Raw genomic sequence first — 19,449 nt, forward strand, 5'->3', positions numbered from 1 at the left:
ATTGTATGTATGCATTTGGATATGTGTGATGTTGGTAAATAAGATCAACGTGGGTTGTGTTTGTAATGCACTCAATGCACTTTTTACTTATTACTCTCGTGTGGTGGAGATGAGTTTAACCGGTTAAGTGTTTGTAAAATGTTTAAGGCATGACATGACATTGCATGGCATTAATATTTATTAGAGTTTGTGTGCATATGTATCTATAGTCAATATTTAATGCAGTTGAGTGCAGTTAGTTACCCACTCACTAAATCACTATATCGTAAAAAAAGTTCCATTTAATATGGTAGAGAAAGGGAGAAAGAAGGCCAGGCAATTGTCATCCGCCTTAATAAACGCCGTATAAGGACGGAGGATGCAGTTAATAGCAGTTTCACCGTTATTTCAACAAGGTACACATTAATTTAGTGAGAATGTGTATGTGCCTGTGTTTCTCACTTTATTAGACCCCAAAATTAACCAACTGAATCTGTAAAGATGTACCAAATTATAAATACACACCAAACAGCAGCAGCAGCATTCCTCCAAACTGACACGAAAACTTTAAATCAGACTCCAATCAGACGTAATCACCGAGTTTGAAGAGAATAGGGTAGCAGGAGCCATGAATTTGAATGGTGCCTTAAATTCTAAAATAAAGGGGAGGCATAAGCACAGTAAATATTACGAGGGGAACTTTTCTGTTTAGCTTAACATTTTCATCTCATCTCTGCTCTTAAATACCTTATATGTAGAAAGTTAAAGGTGGGATAGAAAGACTAATATTTATGCAAACACCAAGTTCAAAGATGTATTTTTGTAGATGCACTGTTCCTTAAAATAAGTCGTCTTTAGGTTAAGAAAATTTTTAAACATTTCAATTTTCTTGATTCATTCCGACCCGAAGTTATCATCCCGATTGCATTCATCATCCGAGAAAAAGTGCGTCTATCTCGGAATAAGATTGCATCGCAAGGATGCACAACGTCGGAAGGTTGTAAAATCATCGACTCTGTTTAAAACCTAAAAATAAAACTTTCACATATATCCAGTCACGCCACGCACTTGCGAAGAAAGAAAGATACACATGTGCAACTTGCATTACATGAGATGAGAGTACAGTAAATGCGTTTCTTTAAATCCAGAGAAGGAGAGGAAGGATTCATATCGCAATACTTATTCCACCGGTTCATGTATTCGTATTATTATTATTTTAACTTTACGAGATTTTCCCTGGGCTATAAAATCTCGAGATTTTTTTTTCATTCAAATGGATAAATATGTGTGATTTGTTGCCATTCGGAATACAGATATTTGCACAAGTTGACATTTTTCTTGCAAATATGTATGCATATTCACGTTTTATGCATTATTACGACTTAAAATATTTGCTGATACGTCTCACTAAATCAAATATGTAAAATTGATCAAAATGTGAAATTCAAGACGCGTCAAATTTCATATTTCAAGTTCTTTGCAGCAGTTTTAGCTCATATTATGCTGTGTAATCAGATCTAATGGAATTTTGTTCGGAGGAGGAGGAGGGGTCGTTTGTAAATAGAGAAGAGTTTGTTAAATGTCAATAATGGATGGAAGACTACCTGCATTTTTAATGGTGCTTGGTTGGTTCGTTTAGTGGCAATAGCGAATGCAATATAAGTAAGAGCTGCATTAAAACGAGATTTGAGCAATTTTTCCGTACTGCAATAATATTTTATCAGACATATTTTATTCAATGGCAGGTTAGAGAGTGGTTGCAATTGATATGTCATCTTCAAAACTCGATTGTTTGAAAAGCGTGGGTGTTGAAGATGGCTGAATCAACTGTAAATCTTGGTACAATTCGCATATGAATTTTTCACTATTGCAGACATATCTCGGTAATTTAGTGATATGAAAAAAAAACTTTTGCTAGCTACACAGATTTACTTTTAAGCCGTGGCTTGGCTTTCAAATATTTGTCCAATTTCTTTTAACATCTTAAAACCAAGTACATACATGCATGCCCGTCCCTGAAGAATTGAACAATGTGCATTACTTGCTAGTCGAATCCCAAATTAAGTTATCATCATCCCGATTTATTTGATTCTCATCCCTGTATTTTTATCCATATTTGGAACCTTTGTTTAGTTAGATTTATTGTATGGATACCGAATATGAGAAGTTATTCTGGAATGACAAATCATGATAAAAATGAATGAATATTTAATGATATATTGTCAGAGAGAGAGAGGTGTCCCTTGATTCAATTTTAAAAATTAATGCGTTCCACGATGCAAAGGAAGTCGCCTTTTGATTGTATGTACATGGAGCCTTAAAAAACTGTACTTCATGCATAAACACATGTACGTACATTGATTGTTCCTCAAGACTCTAGGAATTATTTTGAATATAAGCGTATGTACACTGCCGGTAAAAATACGTAAGATACTCTCACTTGAAAATTAAGGTTGAGCAGGTACACAACAAAGATAGGACTTGAGGACTCTGAATAATTTGTAGGCATAATATTAACCTGTCTTGTTTTAATTTCTTCCTTCAAGTCTCTCTCTCGGTTTCATGGCTGCATTTGACTCTGGCTGTCACCGTGCGTTTATTTTCTTAACTCTTTAAATTCCTTGGATGGAAGATTTTTTGCCACCTTCTTCTTCTTCATTTACAAATGCGTACAACTTCTCTTCCGACAACGAGGAGCGTTGTATATGTACATTTCTTCTTCTCTTTAACATGTTTAAAAAATCTTTAAACATGCGTACCCACCTTCTCCTCCACCTCCGAGTTTTTTATGATTATTAGTATTATATACATGCATACACAAATATCCATCCAGCTAAACGGGCAACCACGACCACGACCACCCCTTCATCTTCTCTTAACAGTTTTGTATGTATAAATAAACCCTCCAAACGAATGTAAATAAGTAGCGTCAGACCGATTCAAGTTTCCTTTAACGTTTCCGTATATGAGGTCAAAAATATTAACGTCCTTGAAATTGCAGTAAAATTTCCTCTAAAATGACACCCCATATGACCAATGTGAATATTTTGACCTTCGACCTCGTACTCAAGGTCATGAGGTCCAAAATATTAACGTCTTCAAATTCGTGGTGGGATTTCCTTTAAAATGATACCCCATATGAAAATTATGAATCTTTTGACCTTTGACCTCGTCCTCATGGTCATAAGGTCAAAAATATTAACGTCTTTGAATTCGCGGTGGAATTTCCTTTAAAATGATACCCCATATGAAAATTAAGTGTTTTTTGACCCCATGACCTTAGCGACGAGGTCAAAGGTCAAAAATATTGGCGTCATTGAATTCGTGGCGAAATTTCCTTTAAAACGATACCCCATATGAAAATTAACGTGAATTTAATTTTGGACCACACCCCCTGGCGCTGTGGGGGGTGGTCCGATTGACCCCATTTTCGAACTCGACCGAGAACTAAAAATTAGAAGCACAATGGTGAAAACCGCGTTTGATTATCTTGACTCGTTCTGGAGATATCCTGCTGACGGACGGACAGACGGACGGACAAAACGATCACAATAAGTAGCTGACGCTACTTAATAATGGTTATGTTTGTTGTAACGTCTCCAAAAGTTTATTAAATTTAATGTTAAGATGTACATTACCTTGTCAAGCTGGTAGGTAGTCACCTGGATAAAAATAGTTTTTTGTGTGTACAATTTTATCCAGAGGCGAATAATGAAATGACGCTTCCCATGTATAGTTTTCCCTTATTTATTAGATTACATATGTGCAGTTCATACATAGTTTTATTGGGGCAAACTTGAGATTAGGATGGTAAAAACGTGATTTGGTGCATGAATGTGCTATTTTCTGGAAATAAAGACAAATAACGAGTCCATAATTAATAGAGATTTGACACCGTATTTAAGACATGCACATGTCTAGTTAGTAAAGATGAAGAGGAAGTTGGCCGTGAAATTGGGCTCCGTCAGTTTCCAAAAAGGTTTTCTAATTCCAATCCCGCATGCTGCTTCGCTGGACCATTCATTGGACGTGCAGTACCTTCAACTTCAGCAGTAGTCAGGCTATGGCACTTCATAAATCATCCCCCCGTTCTCAAAGTTATTTAACTTTGTACCCATAAAAAGGCTTCACTTGACTAAAACTTCTTCTTTACGTCTTCATAATACGCGTGTAAGAAGCCTTTTAGTAATTTCGGTTGAAAGAATTTGTCTGTACGTCTGTCTGAGGAGCAGCCCTTGCTTGGCGGATGCCCTACTGTTTACAAAAGCTTTGTTTTAACAACTGCTTAAAACTAGGAGGATCACTGTGTAGTAGTGTGAGATTGTTGGATGAATGGGTCTTTTTGGGTATCATGATAAGATACAATTATGAAATATGTGTAGATAAAAAATACATGCATACGTGTATATGTGAAATGTGTATGTAATGCAAGCACAAATAGTAGAAAATAATATTTATTTGAAATCTGAACTTCTCTAACTGGAATGTCCAATAAAAGCACTTCTTTTACCATTTTGACATTGAACGTTTAATTTAAACTTTACACTTGTAACTTTCACTCTTTTTTGACTTATGCATGGTTTTACAAAAGACCAAACTGATCCCGGCCGGAATTTAAACATGAAATTGCTAATATGCATGCACATACAATACATTAATTACAAAAGTCTGTGCAAAGATTGGTGGTATTTGGTGGACGATTGAAGAAGGTGCGGAATTTCCAGGACAGTGCATATTTCACTCGAATTAAAAATAAAAATGGTTAGCAATATGAATGTGCAATTTGGCAGTTACATATAATAATTTAACTGTCAACTCATTCAAACCTCTTCCAGTAGTAATCATTAAATTACGTCAGTCTGAAGATATCCCACACTTTTAATAAAAGATGTATATAAAGGGAAAATTTTCCTTGACTGGTCGAATTATTCAGTGGTCATTAATCTGCAATAAGTAGTATAAGTGAATTATATCCTCTGCAATAATTCTTGAATGACATCAACTTGCATGATGCATAATTATAATTTTAGCAAATGCTAACAATTTTCATGAAACAAAAATTAAATAACGTATTTGAGTTTACTTAACGGATATGAAATTGCAAATTAAATCATCATCTCGTGTTGCATGCATATTTTTATTCGCTACTCTTGCACTCACTCGAAGACGTTCCAGACATTTTTATCTGACTTGACGATGATGGATGACACCATGACTCTATACAGATATGCACATATGTAAATACATATAAGGTCAATTTTTAGTCAAGAATTAGGCAAGTTCCTTGTTGTTATTTTAATGAATGAATCTTGCATGGAAAGTGGTGATGATGATGATGAGTGAGTGAGTGAGAGTTTATAAAGCTATAAATTCCGTATAAATAAACTATCTCAAAGAGGAAGCGCTTTTCCTGTCAAATTCATATGCTTGTATAAACTGCCATGGACAATATTTGCTTGTAGAATAATAATATTGCATACGTGAATTTGGGTTGCAATAAATAAATAAACGCATAGCTATTACGATTCAATTGTGTACATATTTTAATGGACAAAGTGTGTATGAAAGTGGACCTATGCTTTGGGTGCAAGTATTGTAACCAATTGCGAGAAATAACGGCAATTTGCAGTGCAAAAAATATAGAAAATCACCAAGACACGAAACTCTCCTCTAAACGATTGAAAATGTAACGCATTCTTTGTTCCAAATTTTCAGAAAGTTCCCAGTTTCGATAACTCCTACTTTGGGAAAACTGGGAAAGGAAGTAGTAGAAGAACAAGGCAGCATGACACCGACTACAATGATCCTGACGCACCTTACGACGAAAACGACCCCTACGGTCACAACAGTAGACTTCGCCCGGGGGAGGAAGACGAGGATCCATACTCCCGAATAAGAAACGAAGGTGGTGAAGAAGATCCGTACGCAAGGACGAGAAATGATGACAGAGACCCGTACGCCGGACTTCGAGGGGATGATAGATACACATCTGAAGGAGGACAACATGGTGCAGGAGGAGGTTATGAAAGTGGGTATGGTTCGGATTCTGGGGGACGAGGAGGTTACGACAGAACGTATGACCGCTACGGTAATGGAAACGGTGGTGGTGGTGGCACGGACCCCTACGCGGCTTCTAGAAGACAGGACAATAATGATTCGAGCAATGGTGGTGGTGGGGGCAGCAGTTACAGGGATCCGTACGGACTTCCAGCAATTTCCGATCCGTATGGTGCCACTGCTGGGAATGGGGGTGGAGCGTATAGTCCTTATCCATCGTCGACCACTTCGGGACAAAGGATTCCATATTCGAGAGGATATCTTAATGGCAACTCAAGCGTGCAGTGCTCGGGATGTTGTGCGACGCGTTGTTTGGCAGAGAAAGGATCACGGGTAGGTTCAAGGAAGAGAGATTGTATTTACATGCAAAGAAAATATACAGGATTGACCACAACTCGAATTCACACGTGGTTCCTTCCAGTAAAATGATCATTATCATGATATTAACAGCGTAATTTATGGCTTTTACCTATAGACCACCATTGTCATATGAAATTGATATGCAGATGCTTTTCATGTTTACACAGTGAATATATAATAATTTGCTAATTTGATACTTGTAATGCATGTAATTTTAGGGACCACATGGTGCGCCTGGACTTCAGGGAGACAAGGGACAGCAGGTATTGTATTCTATAATATTTCATATTCTGTGTCTGTTTAAATTCACCGTATACATTAAACATGGTCAATCATGTCAAAAAGATAATTCGAATTTCGCTTAATGTGTGTCGATTAAATTTTAGTTGTTTAATTTTAACTCCTCTATTTTATTAATCTAAATGTAAACTGTTTTATTTATTCAAAATTAATTAATCTCAAAGATCATGTGACACATTCTAATTAGCAAATAGTTAAAATCATCCTCTTAAACTTTCCAACAATTTTTTTCAGGGGTTTCCCGGAATGGAAGGCCTTCCAGGTAAAGATGTACATAATTTGAAAACTAGTTTTATCTCCTGAAAATGCAAGTCTTACAAGTGTAAAACTCGACTTTTATGGGACAAGCTATACTGTCGAAGTTGCTTTAATGAACAAAGATTTTAACACTTCAGAATTTAAGAATTTTTGTATCGATTAAAAATTCAAAAATAAACAAGAATTATTTTGGTGAGAATTTAAAATCTTGCTTTGTCTTAGGATTATCTAAATGCTGATGCAAAATTCACTAATTAAAAAAATTGCTAAAAATCAGGTGCATGTTTGCATTCGAATTTTGTAATTCACTCCAAAAATATCATTTTGAAAATGGAACATCTTAAATTAAGGAATTGCAATAAATTCAATAATGATTTATTTTTCGATGCGAGTCTAATAAAATTGGTACATACCTCAAAATACAAGTTTTACACTTTATGGACTTGTATTAAGACTGTGACTGAATTTTGAATAAAGTCACGTACAATAAATACAGGTGGCAAGGGGGACCGAGGAGACACTGGGTTACATGGACCACGAGGGCCTAAGGGAGATCGCGTAAGGATATTACAGCAACGATTCTACTTGATAAATCTGCAACTAAACATAACTAAATCTTTATTAATGTCATGGTTGAACTGATCATAGGGCAAAATGGGTAAGCTTTAAAAACATGTAAAGATAAGTTATTGTAGATTCCTTGTTAATTTTATGTTTTATTTTTTAGGAATGCCTGGATTTCCGGGTAAGCATTAAAAACATGTAAAGTCGAGTTATTGTAGATTCATTGTTAATTTTATGCTTTATTTTTTAGGAATTCCTGGAATACCTGGATTGGCAGGTGAGTTATATTGAACTTTATAAGCCAATCGTAAACTAACTTTAATTCACATTCATTTTAATAAACATTCTCGCAGAATAATGTAAGCCCAAAAAATTCAGAGAATTTGCAAAATCGCATCCACGCAGTTTTAAGTCTGTATGGAATTTGTGACATCTTTTTTCTCTACATTTAATGCAAAAATTGGCTTTCTTTATATTTAAATGGGTATAATTGGGAAGAAACTGAAAGCCCTTTCACCATCAACTTTCACCATCAACTTTCACCACTATAATCTCTGAATTTTACAACATTAGTGGCATTCCACGATTGTGGTGTGGTTAGTTCGGTAGCATGATTAATTAAGTAATTATAAACTCTTATTTATTGCATGTAATTAGGTATACAGGGACCAAGTGGACTTCCTGGAATGGACGGATGCAATGGAACAGATGTACGTAAATACAACAAAAATCTGAACAGAAAATCTGTCCAACTTTTTTAATTTATAATAACACCACCTACATTTTATGTAAGGCATTCAAGCTATTCAATCCATGTATTACTTTTAGGGGCTACCTGGGCTGCCCGGTTTAAGCGGACCCCCTGGACCACGGGGATTTCCAGGAACGCTAGGAGAAAAGGGTAGGGATATATTTCTTCTTAAAATTTATCTTGCATTTATCATCTTGAATAAAGAGGTTTAGTATGCATATATGCACATGCAGTATTTCGAATGCAAGTAACCAGTTGCAAGAAATAACCTCAAGAAAGTGATTTCTTGCAGCTATTTTGACCTGGAATTGCATATTTCTTACACTTTCTTGCATCTCGCATTTCTTGCGTTTCATGCTTTGTAGTGCAAAAAATATAGCAAACCCGTAAGAAACGAAAAACTGTATACATGGCGTATAGACAAGTAAAACTTTACGCACGTTTTTAAAAACTTGCTAAAAAAGTTAACAAGCCAGTTAAAAAAATCTGTGTCTGTAGGTCTCAAAGGAGAGCCTGCATTCGCCCGACCAGGAGGAAAGGGACAAAAGGGAGAACCTGGCTTGACCGGTCAAAGTGGTCCAGTTGGTCCACCAGGTAAAAAATACCAGCGTTTAAAGTGATTAAGTCTTAAATATGCATTGATCCTAATATTATTTTTATAGGAACGCAGGGTTTTGATGGAGCCAAGGGACCGAAAGGAGATGGAGGATTAAATGTAAGGCTGGAGGTTTTGTATTCTTAAATTGTACTTGCTTTTCAAATACCAATTTTCACAGGTATTCCACTATAAAATCTTTTCGTAATCATTAAGCAAATATCCATTCTAAAATGATTTGAATTTATTAAACATTAATATATTTTATGCTGTTTAAGGGAGCCCCTGGATTTCCAGGCCCACCAGGCTTGAAGGGAGAAATGGGCGTCGCATTTGTTGGAGACAAGGGTGAAAAAGGAGACAAGGTAAGGACAGAATCTTTCATTTTAATATAAATTGATAATAATTGCGTATTGTTTCCCTGTAACTCCATCACCACATTATCAGTTGACTCATATTTGCATGGATGCTTGAACTGAAACTTAAATTCATTTTGTTAAACCACATTTTCCTAACTTTAACTCAAAAATAAAAAGCTTTTTAAAGTTGTGCAACTTGAACTCCGTTCTCATAAATTTTCGAGAATTAAGCAACTTTAAATTAAATTTAGATTAAGTAACACTTGAAACTAGAAACCATTTACCAAACACAGCTATGATGTAAATTAATGGCCTTTTATGATATTGGGCAGTTGTGGTAATAAATGGTTGCTTTATTTTTTAAGGGAATGCATGGTCCTCCAGGGCCGGCTGGAAACAACTATACATTTGCTGGAGGAAATGAAACGGTAAGATAATCAAATTTGTATATGGTCATAAGTATGTAGCCTCATGTAAAAGGCCCAACCATAGAACTTGGTCGCGAAAATACACATAATTAGGTCTAGGTTACCATATAACCTTGGTCGAGGTCACAGGTCATTTGTTGACCCTCATATGTATAGTTGTATCAAAAAATAGATTCGCCAAGTACATATGTATATTCATAACGTATGTACATACTTGGCCAATTGAGTGACGAATTATTTTTTAAGGTCATGACATTAATATGAGGAGATGTCAACAAATAATAGGGATATAATTTTATCTCAAGAATAATCCCAATTTAATATAGGCTTGAATATTTCTAATAATTTCAAATAATCCCTTGACATTTTACTGCAAATTCTTTTCCCCAAAAATATTGTTATCGCAAAAATTTGGATAATAGTTTGGTTTGTAAGTTTGAAAGAAAACAGGATAGCATTTGATGTTTTTCGCTTTACTTTAGGTATACATTGGCCCCAAAGGTGAAACAGGGATGAAGGGAGAAAGGGGTGACTTGGGAAGCGCTGGGGTGCCTGGGTCAAGTGGACCCCCCGGTTTAAGTGGAGGCCCAGGTAAGTACTGATCCAAGTAATTGGGTCCGGATAAGTCAATTGGTCCAGATTATGTAGATGCATTATGCATCATGCATACATTATGACAAGGCGCATTACGCAATTTACCGATAGCTCTTAAAAACTAAACATCATAATGTATTCAAGTTTACCACGTACTTATTTGACTTAATCTGAATTAAGTAACGGACTTAATCTGAATTAACTTATGGATTACCAACAAAAATTAATTTGCTAATAATTATGCTTGTCTATACAGGATTACCTGGAATGAAGGGAGAAAAGGGCTTGCCTGGACCTGCGGGACCGAGAGTATGTCGATGCATACATAATAAAATGATGAGATTTTTATCGTTTAGACGTGCAAAACATTCCCACTGGTTTACTTGTATGAATTAATTATTATGCTTTGGCGTAGGGTAGAGATGGGTATCCCGGACCAGTTGGGCCAGGTAAGGGTTACATACTTTATTAATTCATACATATTTCCTAACAATTTCGAAAATGATGTAATGAAGATCGCTACGATAGAATGAAGGCTAAATGCCTTTAAGCATTTCATAACACAATTATAATTGCGTTTGTTTGATCCGATCCGATATGAATAATTACATACATTAATTATGTAAATATTTATGCAATCTAAAACTATTTACGAAATGAATTGATTGCTTAATTGAGTCTTTAATTCATCAATATATTTCTGCAGGTGGATTGAAGGGAGACAGAGGTGAAGCAGGCTTACCAGGTTTAGGGGGACTTAAAGGTCAAAAGGCACGTGTTTTTAATTTTACAAATTACTTATCAATTACAGCAGGTTTGGCCAAATAAGAATTAATAATTAATTATTCTACTTAAAGGGGGAATCAGGAAGGGATGGAGATAAGGGATTTACTGGATTACCAGGCCCTCGAGGACCAGCAGGTGTAAGTACATTTCTACATTATTACAAAATTTAACATACGTAAAACTTGCCACTTTTTTGAGCAGAGAAATTTTGACTTTTTTTACCAAATAAAGTATGAATAATAATAATATGAATTAATTATTTACAGTGCGAACAAGGGTGGGCAGGCCCCCCAGGTCCAGAAGGTATTTATAATTCATCAATAGATAATCGTATGCATATATCCCTGGGTAATAATCTGATCTAATTTAGGTCCAAGGGGTCATACTGGCTTACCAGGCCCAAAAGGCGAAGACGGAATTCCAGGTATGAAAATTATATTTTTTGTTAATACATAGTCTCAACTTAAAAAGCGATAGTAGAGTAGACGACTATATTAGGTTAGTTTTAAGAAATTTCAAATTTATTCTTATTCCATTGAAAAGCCAGTTAAATTTAAAGTAGAAAACATGTATTAAACTTGAAAATATATTCCTCCTGTGACCATGAAAAATTGGTCACGAAAGAGAAAGCTCCATCAAAAATACGCACGAAATTAATTGACAAACGGTATCATTCCCGGGTCAGAAATTTTTTTATGACCCTGACATTTATATGTGGCTCAGAACAGACCTTTTCCTCAATTTTAATCAATATTTGGTGATGAAGTTGTCTGCGGTTCGAAAATTCCAACGTTAAGCCTAAAGTGCCAATGAAGTCAGAAATATGGATTTTAATCCGGTTTTTCACGAATTTCGCTGTAAATGCTACTGTGGACGCCTTCACAAAGGTCGGTGGCTTTTCACCCGATATGGACTAGTTGAGGGGGTGCTCTAGTTTCATCAGGACGTTGATCAAATATTTTTTTAAAGTATCTCCTCTCCTTAATCAAGGAAATTGGGCTGTTTTTGCGCAATTACGCCGATTCCCACCAAAACCATGAATGGAACCTGATAAGATAACATTTTGACCTTTATTTTGTAATCAGCTAACCCTTAGAATATTTGACATAAAACGTGTTAGTTTTTTTCTAGAAATATGTTTCTGTCGTAAAGAAATTGTCATCGGTAAACGGGTTATTTTTTTTGGTTTTTTCACCGTACCGTTTAGGGAGAGAGGTCGATTTTTTGACCCTAGCTTAGGCCTTGGAAATCTGTAGCATGTGGCGTTTTCTAATCTAAAAGACCTTCATCGTAGGGTCACTTTTCAGTGCTAATCTGATCTCAAAAGTTGAAAGGTCATTTGTGTGGCCAAAATCTCGGGCGTCAGATAGAGATTTTGTGCTATTCTGGTATTTAAAGCTTCGGACATAACTGTAGTCTTTCTTGACCTTGGACCACCGAAACCTTTATACCAAAGATAGGCACTGTCTCTAGGATTACTTTAATAGTTTGGGCAACCAGATCGTAGTTGTACTTGGACTGCTACACTACATCAAACATCGTGCATTTTTTTCTCGTGCAAAAAGTGAAAAATTATTGCCGCGCGCGTGTAGCAAAGCTTCTCTAACTTTTGACCTAGTGATGTCAAGTAAAAGCGGTCAACACCAATGATAGGCATTGAACGAATGTATGAACTGAATGTATGCACAAACCGCAATTGACCTTTTAATTTTATGTTGACCGGTTCAAAAACTACGCTCTACTATCACTTCTTATGGTAAGACTATGTATAAAAAATGACAATTGTATTTCTCGGGGAGAAATGCCTGCTTGTGACCAAATGTGCCAAAAAAGTTATCTGTTTTTGTGGCGTTACAAGAACAGTTTCATGCATAACAATGGGATAATATGTACCTTTAGATTATTAGTAAAAATATGTATTTAGTCAGAAATTCATTTTTATTTAAATTACTAATGCATTTTCTAGGGTTGCCTGGATTGACTGGATCACCCGGACCAGTTGGAGGTGATTCTTTGTAACATTATTGACCAAAATCACCAAAATTTAAACAATTTTTATTCCATGCTCGCCAAAATATATTTTGAAAAATTAATAACGGCGTTTGATTCAGTATTTTTTATAATTTACTTCATAAGTAAATTGGTCATTGGAACTAATAAAAAATCATAGGATTACAGCCAATTAAATGCGTAATATATTAATAACTTATTAATTTATTAATCAATATGCAATTAGGTCCGGGAGCACCCGGAAGAGATGGTTTGGAGGGACGTCCTGCTCAGAAAGGTGAAAAAGGAGATGGTGGCTTTCCGGGTTTGCCAGGCGAACGAGGACAAAGGTACACGTGATTAGCGTAAATGCATAGGTTTTATTAGCATTAATAAGTAATTTGCATATCGTCCCTCTGTGTATATTTTTCCTTGCAAAATGACCCTTTTATATGTAATAATATGCATATATTATAGCGAAGTTATTGTTGTTTAAGTGGAATTCCAGGAAATCCAGGTGCCAGTGGTCCCCAAGGTGTTCCAGGAGACAAGGGAATGTCAATTCAAGGTCCCAAAGGAATGGATGGTGCTCCCGGAAGAGATGGTTATCCAGGAATCAAAGGGGAAAGGGGGTTCCCAGGTTAGTAACTTGCGTATATTTATTCAACATTCTAAGCAGCATGATTAGCCCAAGGACAATTTTTTATCACATGCCTGATATTGAATTACTTAATTAAACAACGCAGTTATTATCATGAGTATGTAAACTAAATAAACTATATGCAAGGACCAATTCATACTAAAATATTTGGTATATATTAAGATATTTGGATAAATATTTTGGTAAAAGTTCGGTAGATCAGTTCGTAATTAAATTAAATCTATTAAGCAATTAAATTTAGTTTGTAAGACATTTATTCTAAACAAGTAAAAAAAATATTGCCCATATATTTCAGGTGCGCCTGGCATACCTGGAGACTCCAAGGATGGCCGTCCAGGCCCTCAAGGTTAATAAAATTGATAACCTCTCACAGCTTGCATACAAATTAAATCATTTCGAGACCAGAAACGGAATGATCGACTCAGGAGGACAACCCTTCACCGACAGAATCACCGATCTTAACGCCCTTTGGATATGTTGTAGTCCTAGGTGGGTCTAGCAAAAGTGAAGAAGGATTTCATTCAATGGCCCCATTTGCGCCCGCCACACCCACTCAAAGGTGCGAAAAACACGAAAAATACCCTGTTTTCGTTCATTCAAAAAATCACCAAAAATCCAATTTTGATCGGATTTTCATAATTTAAGCATTTTTGTGATCCTAGATAGTTGCTTTATCATATCCAATAGCAAACTCAATTTTTTTAATTTTTTGAGTATTTTCGAAACTTTCCTGACCAGGGGTATGCCTTCGAAAAAATCAAAATTTCAAAAAAATTGAGTTAGCTATTGGATATGATAAAGCAACTATCTAGGATCACAAAAATGCTTAAATTGTGAAAATCCGATCAAAATTGGATTTTTGGTGATTTTTTGAATGAACGAAAACAGGGTATTTTTCGTGTTTTTCGCACCTTTGAGTGGGTGTGGCGGGCGCAAATGGGGCCATTGAATGAAATCCTTCTTCACTTTTGCTAGACTCACCTAGGACTACAACATATCCAAAGGGCGTTAAGATCGGTGATTCTGTCGGTGAAGGGTTGTCCTCCTCAGTTACGTTCAATAATTGATCACTGATTTGGTGTAAAGGTCCGCCTGGATTGAAGGGTTTTAGCGGACGAGATGGAAATCCTGGACGAGCTGGTTTTCCAGGTAAAAAACCATATTATAACTTTGAAAAGTCTTGGTGACTACGTAATCGGGATACAATTCTGATATGGACCAACTTACCAACTTATTTACTATCATCATTGTATATAAAAATGAATTGAATGTTACTTTTAAGGGACGCCTGGTCAGAAGGGAGATCCCGGTGGTTCTTGTCCTGATTGTCGACCTGGAGAACCTGGAATTAAGGGAGATCGCGGAAATCCGGTAGGGTTTCAAATAATCACTGATTCTTTGTACCCCAATTTGATCAACTATGAATCTCGGAGAAAACTATTTTGCAATACATAGTAAATATCTTTATAATGTCGTGTATCAATTTTCCGCAAAATTAGTTGGTCAGAGTTCGGCACAGTTAATTACATACAGAACGGTTAATGCGTATATGTAATATCACATTTTTATAATAATCAAACCCAAATTACTGAAATTAGGGCGTGAGTGGAATCCCTGGACCTCGGGGCCCCAATGGTGAGTAAGATAACGTAAATCATCATCGAATGAATGGCAATGATTTTTTAAATAATGAAATTATGCAGTTATACAGTTGATCCATAATGCTTATGTACATACATGCGTAATAAATTGATGATTGTGCATACAATAGGTGAAAGAGGCCATCCTGGAGATAGAGGAGAAGACGGATTACCAGGCGTTGGGGGACCTCCAGGACTTGATGGACTTCCAGGTAGGTCAATACACTCTTAAATTATATAGGATGACCTCTTGGCCAATTCGGTTGGTTAATTTTTTGGAGAAAGTAGCAAATATATTAAAATAAGGTATTACTAATCCATCTAAATGTTTATAGGAACGCAGGGTGCACCCGGATTAAAAGGAGACAAAGGAGTGTCAGCAATTGCTCCTGTAATCGAAGGACCCGTAGGTGTAAAGGGAGATCGTGGAGAGCCAGGTCGTCCAGGTGAGATTAAAGAATAAGCAATATGATGATCGTTATTGCATAATATGAATATCTCCACGTATGTTCGTACTTTGTAACCATTATTATGGAAGTGAGATTAATTTTTCAATGTTTAAAATAGGTTTTCCTGGACCACCAGGACCTGAAGGACAAAAAGGTAAGTGAAAGCATCAGATTTTCCTTAGATTCCTTTATAAAAAATTTGTAAAAATTACACGATTAAAAAAACACACTGAAATTCTTTTTCAACTTTAACCGTTCCCTGTTCGCAATTTTTTCTCAAGTATACAATCATCTTAATTTGTTTGTATTACCAAAAATTTAGGTTTGCCAGGCTGGGTTGGTTTAACTGGCCAAATTGGAGACAAGGTATTGTATTAATTGTAAATATATTCATGTACATTTCTGTCCTAATTCATCGCATACAGGGAGATCGTGGTCAACCTGGGTTCGATGGAATTCCTGGAATAAGCGGAGGTCCTGGCTTAAAGGGAGAGAAAGGAGAAAGTGTCAAGGTTTGATCTGACTTTAAGCCACATTTTTGCATGCATGTAATTCACACAGGTCAAGGTTTCTGCATTATGAAAATAGAATTTTTCAAAATAATCCACTGTATGTCTGCTACTAATCGACCCACAAAATTTTGGTACGATAAAACCAGGCTTATTTCTTAAATAGGGTGAAAGGGGTTATCCTGGACGTGACGGTGAACGGGGTTACAAAGGAGATCCAGGGCCTTACGGACCTAAAGGTACAATATTTTATCGAATTTCTTGAGTCATAGTTCTTTCTGAATCTGTTTGAACAAGCTTGAACACATTTTTTCATTTGCCCGGCCCCTATTCAGGAGCAATCCACAATAAAAATATGTTTTATCGGGTAATCCCCAGTAAATAATGTTTCTATGCTGTCACAGGTGATGCTGGAAAGTGTCCGGAAATGGAAAACTTAACAAAGGGACCAAAGGGGTTAACTGGACCCCCAGGACCTCCGGGGTTGAAGGGAGATTCAGGGCCGGTTGGTTATCCAGGAGAAGCAGGAAGAAAGGTACGTGTTGTGTAAAACTCATGAGTTACGCCAATTTTAACAAGTATGTATGTCCTATTGTTTTTATGGTGTAATTTAGACATTTATTATGCAGTAATAATCATCGAAAATGAAGCATGTGGTCATGCTTTTTTAAATAAAAGTATTACATATATTTCATGCATTTTTAGGGAGAGAGGGGCATTAAGGGAGAATTCGGACCACCCGGACCTGTCGGACCAAGGTTAGAATTTATATCCTTGTAGTTTTAAAGCTAATGGACATTATGAAATCGCCATTTTTGTGAATAAGATTATTCAAAATAACAGCTTTCATTCCTGCTCAATTTTAAATAAAAACTGTTATTTTCTTATACATAAATGCGCAAGTGAATTTTCAATCCAGAATTTTTTGCGAAGAACTTGCATTGTTAACGATGGGAACTCAGAATGAATACTCCCATTGTTCAATGATGCGTTTTTTTAATTTTTAGAGGTTTGCCTGGACCACGCGGAGACAAAGGAGATAGTGGACCCCTCGGCTTCCCTGGAGAACCAGGAGACAACGGCAGACCAGGTAGAACTAATTGCATGCTTTTGGCTTAACATTAAATATTGTATTATTATGTTTACGTATGTTGTTTGCTCGCTAGTTCGATCATTTTTCAGCCAATTTTTAAGAATATTTTTAAATTTTTTGCGTGTAAAAAAACAGATATCTTAGTCATTTTGTCGACTCTCTATCTAATTTATGCAAATTTTGAAATGTATGGTTATGCATTAACTTATGGCTTATAATCGCTGTTTATTTTAGGTCTACCTGGCCGGCCTGGATTAATTGGTTTAAAGGTATGGTCCAGCATATGCTTAATTCTATGTACCTATAGTTCAATAAGATAAAGTGATCCTATGTAAATGTACATCTATATATTTGCGTACAGCTTAATTTTAATTATTACAAACGTCAAGAATTTTTCACGGTCTTCACATGTCTATTTTTTAAGTTGTCTTTTAGTAGGTTTAGGAACACTGGTCGAAATTTGTAATTTGTAATCTAATCTGTAACAATAAAAATTTAAGGGTGAAAGTGGAATTCCTGGAATCGGACCACCTGGACCACACGGCATTCCTGGGGAAAAGGGTGAACCAGGCTTGATCGGATTACCTGGAAGGCCAGGTTTACCAGGTGGGTTGTGCAACAATTGATGAAGTATAATCGCTCAATAAATCGTGTCATAGATATAAAAATCACGTCAATTTTATAGTTTTTTATACGATTTTATGATCTTTACTAAACTAAAGTGTGTCTTTTGTGTTTGACAGGTTTACAAGGGGCCCCTGGGTTTGGGGGTGATAAAGGAGAAAAGGGAGAAATTGGCTTGAATGGATTAGGTAATGTAATGTAATTAAATAGCTGTTTTATGCGACGTCTCTTGATTGATATACTAATTAAGCATGTTGGCATTGTTCAGGATATGTATGTACATGCTAATACGTTGACATGAAATATTGTAATTAAAATATATTGATTATGCATCATCCCAGGTGGACAAAAGGGAGATCCAGGATTTCCTGGTCAGCCAGGTCTCAGCGGCCCAAGGGGTCCTCCAGGTAAGCTGTTACATGTACAAAAGTCTGCTAAATCCAGTGTAATTGTCCCATTTTTCCCATCATGTCTATACGATCAATATTATCTTAAATTATACCCCAAAGCCTTGAATTCGCACTTAAATTATATGATAATTAAAATCCTGTTGATAAATTTCTGCTAATCTGTTTCTGTAATTGCGCAGGGCCTGCTGGTTTTGATGGTGCAAAAGGAGAACGGGGCTTACAAGGAGAATTAGGACCAGCAGGTTTGCCTGGCTTCCCAGGTAAGTAATTTCATAATTGGCATATATATTATAGAATAATTATTACTTAACGGCTTAAAATTAACATTAATGCTGCAGGACCCAAGGGAGATGTTGGTTTGCCTGGTTTTGATGGACAAAAGGGCTTTATTGGACCACGAGGTTTACCAGGAAGTCCAGGGGTGCGATCTATAGATTATAAATCCATTATCAATAAAATTACCAAACTAGTCCTTCATATTTTCAATTTTGAATCCCAAAGTACCCCAATTAGCTTGGCTAAACATGGCTGTAATCGTAGGTTCCTGGACTTGATGGGTTACCTGCAGCAAAGGGAGAAAAGGGAGATCGAGGCTTTGAGGGACCTCCTGGCTTTCCAGGTATGATTTTTTTGCCCAATCGGGCATTTTATCAAAACTGCAACCCTGTTTCTTTTTAGGAGAGAGAGGAGAACCAGGATTGGGAGGATTACAAGGTGAAAAGGTATGCAGGCCAAAAACTTACTGCAATCATGGCTTGAATCCAACAAGAATATTGTGACATGTAACATCATCCTATTTAGGGCGATCGTGGACCTGTTGGACCCCCTGGATTAAGCGGATTAATTGGTTTACCAGGATTCAAGGGAGAAAGGGGTTTACCTGGGTTGGATGTGCGTAAAAATAATTAACCATACATAATTAAAATAATATATAGGTCAAACCCACTGTTTGATATCTATTACAAATTTCAATTAAGCTTCGCATGACGGTATTTATTCAAGATTTTTTCAAAGTCGTTTGCTATTATTATTGGTGTTATCTT

The 19,449-nt window shown here is 36.2% G+C and overlaps 1 protein-coding gene across 1 annotated transcript in view; it reads left to right on the plus strand.

The window, feature by feature from the left end:
• The window catches only part of LOC110862601 (collagen alpha-2(IV) chain), a 29,645-nt gene that overhangs the window by 1,742 nt on the left and 8,454 nt on the right, over nucleotides 1-19,449 (plus strand). Inside the window, exons 3-47 of the mRNA XM_022111820.2 lie at nucleotides 5,695-6,369; nucleotides 6,615-6,659; nucleotides 6,931-6,958; nucleotides 7,451-7,512; nucleotides 7,603-7,612; nucleotides 7,682-7,699; nucleotides 7,769-7,795; nucleotides 8,176-8,228; nucleotides 8,347-8,419; nucleotides 8,768-8,863; nucleotides 8,932-8,984; nucleotides 9,143-9,229; nucleotides 9,589-9,651; nucleotides 10,134-10,242; nucleotides 10,502-10,554; nucleotides 10,661-10,694; nucleotides 10,952-11,016; nucleotides 11,103-11,168; nucleotides 11,298-11,334; nucleotides 11,402-11,455; nucleotides 12,998-13,036; nucleotides 13,268-13,370; nucleotides 13,518-13,660; nucleotides 13,977-14,027; nucleotides 14,768-14,830; nucleotides 14,964-15,052; nucleotides 15,280-15,316; nucleotides 15,453-15,533; nucleotides 15,657-15,767; nucleotides 15,889-15,924; nucleotides 16,093-16,136; nucleotides 16,196-16,282; nucleotides 16,446-16,518; nucleotides 16,684-16,814; nucleotides 16,985-17,037; nucleotides 17,287-17,369; nucleotides 17,607-17,641; nucleotides 17,873-17,978; nucleotides 18,116-18,184; nucleotides 18,338-18,403; nucleotides 18,586-18,666; nucleotides 18,745-18,827; nucleotides 18,947-19,025; nucleotides 19,085-19,128; nucleotides 19,208-19,297. Coding sequence (XP_021967512.1) covers nucleotides 5,695-6,369; nucleotides 6,615-6,659; nucleotides 6,931-6,958; nucleotides 7,451-7,512; nucleotides 7,603-7,612; nucleotides 7,682-7,699; nucleotides 7,769-7,795; nucleotides 8,176-8,228; nucleotides 8,347-8,419; nucleotides 8,768-8,863; nucleotides 8,932-8,984; nucleotides 9,143-9,229; nucleotides 9,589-9,651; nucleotides 10,134-10,242; nucleotides 10,502-10,554; nucleotides 10,661-10,694; nucleotides 10,952-11,016; nucleotides 11,103-11,168; nucleotides 11,298-11,334; nucleotides 11,402-11,455; nucleotides 12,998-13,036; nucleotides 13,268-13,370; nucleotides 13,518-13,660; nucleotides 13,977-14,027; nucleotides 14,768-14,830; nucleotides 14,964-15,052; nucleotides 15,280-15,316; nucleotides 15,453-15,533; nucleotides 15,657-15,767; nucleotides 15,889-15,924; nucleotides 16,093-16,136; nucleotides 16,196-16,282; nucleotides 16,446-16,518; nucleotides 16,684-16,814; nucleotides 16,985-17,037; nucleotides 17,287-17,369; nucleotides 17,607-17,641; nucleotides 17,873-17,978; nucleotides 18,116-18,184; nucleotides 18,338-18,403; nucleotides 18,586-18,666; nucleotides 18,745-18,827; nucleotides 18,947-19,025; nucleotides 19,085-19,128; nucleotides 19,208-19,297 — 3,585 coding nt within the window. The remainder of the gene's footprint in view (nucleotides 1-5,694; nucleotides 6,370-6,614; nucleotides 6,660-6,930; nucleotides 6,959-7,450; nucleotides 7,513-7,602; nucleotides 7,613-7,681; nucleotides 7,700-7,768; nucleotides 7,796-8,175; nucleotides 8,229-8,346; nucleotides 8,420-8,767; nucleotides 8,864-8,931; nucleotides 8,985-9,142; nucleotides 9,230-9,588; nucleotides 9,652-10,133; nucleotides 10,243-10,501; nucleotides 10,555-10,660; nucleotides 10,695-10,951; nucleotides 11,017-11,102; nucleotides 11,169-11,297; nucleotides 11,335-11,401; nucleotides 11,456-12,997; nucleotides 13,037-13,267; nucleotides 13,371-13,517; nucleotides 13,661-13,976; nucleotides 14,028-14,767; nucleotides 14,831-14,963; nucleotides 15,053-15,279; nucleotides 15,317-15,452; nucleotides 15,534-15,656; nucleotides 15,768-15,888; nucleotides 15,925-16,092; nucleotides 16,137-16,195; nucleotides 16,283-16,445; nucleotides 16,519-16,683; nucleotides 16,815-16,984; nucleotides 17,038-17,286; nucleotides 17,370-17,606; nucleotides 17,642-17,872; nucleotides 17,979-18,115; nucleotides 18,185-18,337; nucleotides 18,404-18,585; nucleotides 18,667-18,744; nucleotides 18,828-18,946; nucleotides 19,026-19,084; nucleotides 19,129-19,207; nucleotides 19,298-19,449) is intronic.

Source organism: Folsomia candida, unplaced genomic scaffold, assembly GCF_002217175.1.
Source record: "Folsomia candida strain VU population unplaced genomic scaffold, ASM221717v1 Fcan01_Sc063, whole genome shotgun sequence".
In the NCBI taxonomy this organism is placed as follows: domain Eukaryota; kingdom Metazoa; phylum Arthropoda; class Collembola; order Entomobryomorpha; family Isotomidae; genus Folsomia; species Folsomia candida.